Genomic DNA, 6,917 nt, shown 5'->3' with positions numbered 1-6,917 from the left:
ATGTTAGTTTAAAAGAAATGTGAGATAATGTCTAAATGCTATCCCCACTATGCTTTTTATAGTGGGGATAAAGTTTATACATTGGCTGGCTGGGCTGATGAGACAGTGGATTGCGCAGTCAGGTGGAAAAGAGTAAATAGGCATTTTAACGTCATAGATTTAGCTGGTGGTAACTTGTGGAATAGACACTAGCTGGAATGCAGTTTTAACCAATCAGAATTCAGGATAAGACCCACCCGTTGTATAATTATTAACAACTACTTGAAATGTGAGAAATGTGAGATGTCCCAATACAATGACATTAAACTTGCTAAAGCAAAACAATCATTTGAAGCTCACTGGTCACACACTGGTTGAATCAATGTTGTTTCCACGTAATTTCAATGATATTACATTGAACCAACGTGGAATAGACGTTGAATTGACGTCTGCACCCGGTGGGTTGCATAGCCTTCACAACCAAAACATAAGTTACATTTCTATTAGGAATAGCAAACTGACAACACAGGCATTTGTACAACATAATTATATATTGCATCTGTAACTTGGAGACATGCCACTGGTTAATTCAGCTCATCTGAAGTGGTTCATTGAGTACATTCTGTTGTACAACTGGTTCCCAACAGTTTAATCTGTAAATGATATCTCAATCATCTTTGAGTATATTTGAAATATGTCACTAAAAACAGTTTCTTGCCAACAATGTTTGTCCCCGTTATTTAGTTTTACCTCTTGTGGAGACCACCAGATACAGGATAATTTTAATTCACTTGTCCATGATGAGGACATACACATTAGGATGATTAGAAATAATGCTAGAGGGCAATGCCACGGTAACGGAATTACACTTTAAAATATATGCCAAACAAAAACCATTGATTTTAAAGTTGAACAAACCATAAAACTCTATGCAGAAGGTCTCCTTTGAACAATTTACACAGAGCATTTCACGAAAACACATTTACATGTACTTATGCGACCACGTTTCGCAGAAACTTTGTTAAATATCTGCACCAAATTAAGAGTCAAAGATGCGGATTAGGCCCTAATCTATCTCTTATTTCAACTCATGAAACATGGGACCAACACATGCATCTCATCATCATATTTATGGAGATGAATGTCATTCTCTTCATGATGATGTATCCTGAATAGGTACACAAAGGTAGAAATATGCATATTCTTATTTTGCATATTTGGGTATTGTTCTACACACTGGCTATTATTGTAATGAGCTCCGCCCCCAAACAAGACCACATTTGGTTTGTCCGGACCAGACCAAATCGGAAACAATGAAAGAAGTCTATGTTTCACAAATTTGGGCATCACAGTACAGCACAGTAGAGCATAGTAGAGTACAGTACAATACAGTATATTATACTGTACTCTACTCTGGTGTACTGTACTGCAGTAAACTCTACTCTAATGTTATTTACTGTACTGCACTCTGATGTCCAAACTTGTGAAACATAGATGATTGGTTAAGGTTTGGTCCGGCCAGGGCGGACTGATCAAATTTCAACTCGCTTTCAACATCCATGGACATCCGGTGTCGGTCGGTGCTCATTGGGTGAGGATGCTTCTTACAGTAAGTGGAAAGAGGATAGGTGGTAGGTGTCATGGTAGGTGTCAATAAGAGCTGAGAGTATCAAGGCACAAGGCGAGACCCAGATGCAGACACAGGAGGCAGATGTTTGGAGTCTTACAATGTTTATTAATCCAAAGGGGTAGGTAAGAGAATGGTCGTGGACAGGAAAAAAGGTCAAAACCAGATCAGAGTCCAATAGGTACCGAAGAGCAGGCAGAATCAAGGTCAGGGCAGGCAGGATGAACAGGCAGGCAGGAAAGTAGTCCAGAGTCAAGCAGGGGTCAGAACTGGGAGGACTATAAAAAGAGAATAGAAAGGAGTACGGGAAAAACACACTGGTTGACTTGACTAAACATACAAGACGATCTGGCACAGAGACAGGAACCACAGGGATAAATACACTGGGGAAAATAAGCGACATCTGGAGGGGGTGGAGACAATCACAGGAACAGTTGAAAGAGATCAGGACATGACAGGGAGAGGTGACATTAAGTGTAGACAGAGATAGAGAGAGTGGAAGAGAGATAGAGAGGGAGAGGAAGGGGTTGCCCAGACTGTTTTCACAGTCTTGCATTGACCATCAGACAACAGAAAGAGAAAAAACAGTTATGAGCTGAACATAAAATTATGCCAGTGGAAGGGTGGACAGTAGCGTGGTTTGTGAGTTCTATGATTTCCCATTGTAGGCAATTCAATTGCAGTAATTCCATTACTGATTTTTCTGTAATTCTGTTACTGATTTGGTGACTGAACTACGAATTTGAATCACTTAATAATTCATAAACAAACTTGATATCAGTAAAACAGTATAACAAATTGGTAGGTTTACCTTTACTTGTTACCTCTGTGAACTTTCATTATCCTCACGAGGGAGAGAAATGAGAAAATATCTTAAAGAGATGTGGGATTTTGGTAAAGGAATTACAAGGCCCAAGGCAATGTTTCTTAAACTTACAGAAGGTAAATCATTTCTCCAAAACAAAATATAAGTGTTAATATTAGTTGGCAGGGGTTTTGACTTCAACATTGTGTTTCTTGTCCCACTTTTCTTGTAAATGTAGTCTATGGCCTTTTTCCCATATTTTTAACCCCAAAAAGTATTTGCTTATTCCTAAGGAGCAATCAACTGTTGACTCAAAATGCCAGTCATATAGATCTAGCAAAGAAGTCTTAAAAATGCAACAAAAAAATGGTACCCCAACAATATCAATATACAGCATTAAAGGAAGTGGCCCACACTGGGTTTTAACTGCCAACCCCTTGTGTGTCTAACCATGCTGCTCTAACAGGACAAATAGCTTGCATCTCTTGAGCTGAGAGACATGGGTCATTTGCAATAAATATCATACCAAAAATTGTATTAGGACACCTGCTCATCGAACATCTCACTGCCCACTTTTGCTGCTATGAAAGCCTCCACTCTAGGAAGGCTTTCCACAAGATGTTGGGACATTGCTGAGGGGACTTGTTTCCATTCAGTCACAAGAGTATTAGTGAGGTCGAGCACTGATGTTGGGCGATTAGGCCCGGCTCGTAGTCAGTGTTCCAATTCATCCCAAAGATCCTCGATGGGTTTGAGGTCAGGGCTCTGTGCAAGCCAGTCAAGTTCTTCCACATCAATTTCAACAAACCACTTCTGTATGGACCTCACTTTGTGCACAGGGGCTTTGTCATAATGGAACAGGAAAGGGCCTTCCCCCGAACTGGTGCCACAAAGTTATCAGTGTATGCTGTAGTGTTAAGATTTCCCTTCACTGGAAGTAAGGGGCCTAGCCCGAACCATTAATTTTTTTTTATTTTTTTTAACCTTTATTTAACCAGGCAAGTCAGTTAAGAACTCATTCTTATTTTCAATGACGGCCTGGGAACAGTGGGTTAACTGCCTGTTCAGGGGCAGAACGACAGATTTGTACCTTGTCAGCTCGGGGGTTTAAACTCGCAACCTTCCGGTTACTAGTCCAACACTCTAACGACTAGGCTACGCTGCCGCCCCATGAAAAACAGCCCGAGACTATTATTCCTCCTCCACCAAACTTTACAGTTGGCACTAAGCAGTCGGTCAGGTAGCGTTCTCCCGGCATCCACCAAACCCAGATTCGTTGGTCGGATTGCCAGATGGTCAAGGTTGATCCATAGCTAGTGAACGCATTTTCACTGCTCCAGAGTCGAATGGTGCGGACGCTTGGCATTGCGCATGGTGATCTTAGGCTTTGGTGCGGCTGCTCGGCCATGGAAACCCATTTCATGAAGCTCATGGCGAACAGTTATTGTACTGATGTTGCTTCCAGAGGCAGTTTGGAACTCTGTAGTGAGTGTTGCAACCGAGGTCAGACAATTTGTACACGCTATGCACCTCAGCACTCGGCTGTCCCATTCTGTGAGCTTGTGTGGCCAAGCACTTTGCGGCTGAGCCGGTGTTGCTCCTAGATGTTTCCACTTCACAATAATATCACTTACAGTTGACCGGGGCAGCTCTAGCAGGGCAGAAATTTGACGAACTGACTTGTTGGAAAGGTGGCATCCTATGACAGTGCCATGTTAAAAGTCACTGAGCTCTTCAGTAAGGCCATTCCACAGCCAATGTTTGTCTATGGAGATTGCATGGCTGGGTGCTCGATTTTTATACAGCTGTCCGTAACAGGTGTGGCTGAAATAGCCGAATCCACTAATTTGAAGGGGTGTCCACATACTTTTATATATATAGTGTTGTTTCAGTTTTCTGGGGGCTGAATACCTAAAGATTTTGTCTCAATAATTAATTTTACACTCCATCTCAAAATAAGATGCAATAACATGTTGTTAACTTGTTTCCTAATTTGATTTGAAATTTGATTTGCTTTCCCTTGCAATAATTAAGTTTAATTTAAGAAATGATCCCACAAACTATAGAAAACAACACAATGCATAATTTGAAGGAATGTCCTGATGATGTTCACAAAAATTCACACCCTTGTCGTGTTCATGCAAAAGGCAACAAGGCATTTGTCTCATAATATAGATACAACTTTGTTTTTGGTAAAGGAAAAAAAGCTTTGTCATACCCATGCGAAAACACCAACAAAATTGAATTGAAGCTTTAATTAATCTATGTCTGAGGTTCAGCGATATCCTTCTCAGGTGAGGTCATTGAGCGGACAGAGGCCCTTGGGACTGGGACCCAGCGATAGAGTGGTAGAGGGAAGTGCTGACCTCTTGGTGTAAGACTGGGCCGTGTGGCTTTCCATATTGTTGAGCGGGATGCCCAGCTGTCCATCGCGGTTCTGGCCCTCATTGGAGTTGACTGCCGAGAGGCAGGCTTTGGAAGCGATTGCGAGACTTGACTTCAAGACCAGGGTGCGCAGGGCCTTGCGGTACTCCCTGCGAATGAGGCAGTAGATGACAGGGTTGAGGCAGCAACTGGTGAAGGCCAGACAGTTGGCCAAGGGGAAGAGGTAGGTCTGGACAAAGTAGTAGGAGGGACTGATTTCTGTTAGATCCAGTTGGATCAGCGCACTCCAGAGAGTTAGCACGTTATACGGGAACCAGCAGGTGCAGAAGGAGAGCACCACAACTGCCACGGACTTGGAGACATGAGCCTGTCGCTGTGGGTTGACACCGTTCAGCTTGTGCCGGCAGAGGAAGCGCAGCAGGAGCAGGTAGGAGAGGATCATGATGAAGTAGGGCAACAGGAAGCCAAACAGAAGCCTCAGGAGTTGGTTGACAGCCAGCCAATTCGTACCTTTAGGGAAGCGGAGCAGACATGCAGTGTCATTGGCCATGCCTACTCTGTTGAGATCGGCGAACACGGCACGCGGTGCAGCAGCCACCAGTGCCCCGGCCCATATAAGTGCGGTAGTTACCCGGGAATCACAAAGCTTGTGACCGAGTGGTGCAGCGGGCTTGAGTGCAGTAGCCACTGAACAGTAGCGGGTCAAGCTCATGGCCATCAGGAAGAAGCAACTGGCGTAGACGTTGAGGCCCGTCAGGAGGGACACGGCCTTGCACATGGCCAAACCAAAAGGCCAGTTGTAGTCCAGGGTGATGTCTACTGCCCAGAACGGCAGCGCCACGGAGAGTAGCAAGTCAGCCAGGGCCAGGTTGAACACAAAGAAGTTGATGGCACTCTTGACGATGGTCCGGGTGGAGCAGAGAAGGTACAGCACGAGAAGATTGCCCAGCAGTCCGCCGGTGGCCACGGCACAGTACACCACGGAGATGATGGCGCGCAGCCAGTGGGAGCCATCGCCAGGGAAGTCCAGATTGTATACCATGCTGGTGTTATGGAAGGTCAGGTGGGAATGGTTGCAGGAGGGGTCCTTGTGCAGGATCTGGTACAACATCTCAAGTCTCTGGAAGTCAGCCTCAGACATTTTGGATGTGGCCAGGAGAAAACCCACCCAAAAGAACAGTTGAGAGAATTCTGAATTATGGCTGTGTAGAAGAAGCTGTCAAGAAGAAGCTTTTACAATGGTAAAAGACAGGTCATTCCTGGTTGGTCCGATGACAAGTTAATGTACATTTATTGATTGTCCTCCATTTCCTGCAAGAAAAGGAGATATGCATATTATTTTTCATGCCTAAAGGGACATTGCTCATCTGATTAAATGAAAGGGTGTCACATATGAAAGCCATACTTGTTTGATAATTTCGAGGGATGTAATTGTTATGAAAATATCCATCATAAGATTAATTTCAAAATGTATTTGAAAAACAACAAAATGGCAGCCTCACCACTGGGTTTGCCATAAAGCTGAGGGATGGGGCTTGAGAAATATAACCACTCTCATATTTATAGATGGCGCAACAGTATTATCTGCGTGTGGCAAGAAGCAAGGGCAATATTTAAGCTATACATGGTTATTAACAAACTATGAATTAAAACAACCTTATATTTTAGGTTATGATGGGTTATAGTTGAACTAAGCTCTTAAGGTATTTATAATTGGTATTCTTCAAAATTCTAAAAGTATTCAGACCCCTTGACTTTTCCCACATTTTACTACATTAGACTCATTCTAAAATGGATTAAATACATGTTTATCCTCATTAATCTACACACAGTACCCCATAATGACAAAGCAAAAACAGGTTTTTAAAAATGGTTTTCAAATTCAGAAATATCTCATTTACATAAGTATTCACACCCGAGTCAATACTTTGTTGAAGCACCTTTGACAGTGATTACAGCTGTGAGGTCCCATGTAGGTCAGTTGGTAGAGCATGGTGCTTGCAACACCAGGGTTGTGGGTTTGATTCACATGTGGAACCAGTCTGAAAATGTAAGCACTCACTAGTGTAAGTCACTCTGGATAAGAGTGTCTGCTAAAATGTAAATTAATATTTTTGGGTA

At 43.0% G+C, this 6,917-nt stretch overlaps 1 protein-coding gene across 1 annotated transcript; it reads right to left on the bottom strand.

The window, feature by feature from the left end:
- Window positions 1-1,112: 1,112 nt before the first annotated feature.
- LOC115129025 (relaxin-3 receptor 1-like) lies at window positions 1,113-6,102 on the bottom strand. Its single transcript, XM_065017080.1, has one exon. It carries the CDS (start codon window positions 5,935-5,937, stop codon window positions 4,702-4,704), a length of 1,236 nt encoding a protein of 411 aa, XP_064873152.1. The 5' UTR covers window positions 5,938-6,102; the 3' UTR covers window positions 1,113-4,701.
- Between the last annotated feature and the right edge of the window lie 815 nt (window positions 6,103-6,917).

This window comes from Oncorhynchus nerka, linkage group LG4 (assembly GCF_034236695.1).
Source record: "Oncorhynchus nerka isolate Pitt River linkage group LG4, Oner_Uvic_2.0, whole genome shotgun sequence".
In the NCBI taxonomy this organism is placed as follows: Eukaryota; Metazoa; Chordata; class Actinopteri; order Salmoniformes; family Salmonidae; genus Oncorhynchus; species Oncorhynchus nerka.
The sequence above is the reverse complement of the archived record's forward strand: the minus strand, read 5'-3'. Positions and strand labels throughout refer to the sequence as shown.

Excerpts from the sequence above, each read along its gene's own strand:
- LOC115129025 (XM_065017080.1), bottom strand. The coding sequence starts at position 5,937 with ATGTCTGAGGCTGACTTCCAGAGACTTGAGATGTTGTACCAGATCCTG.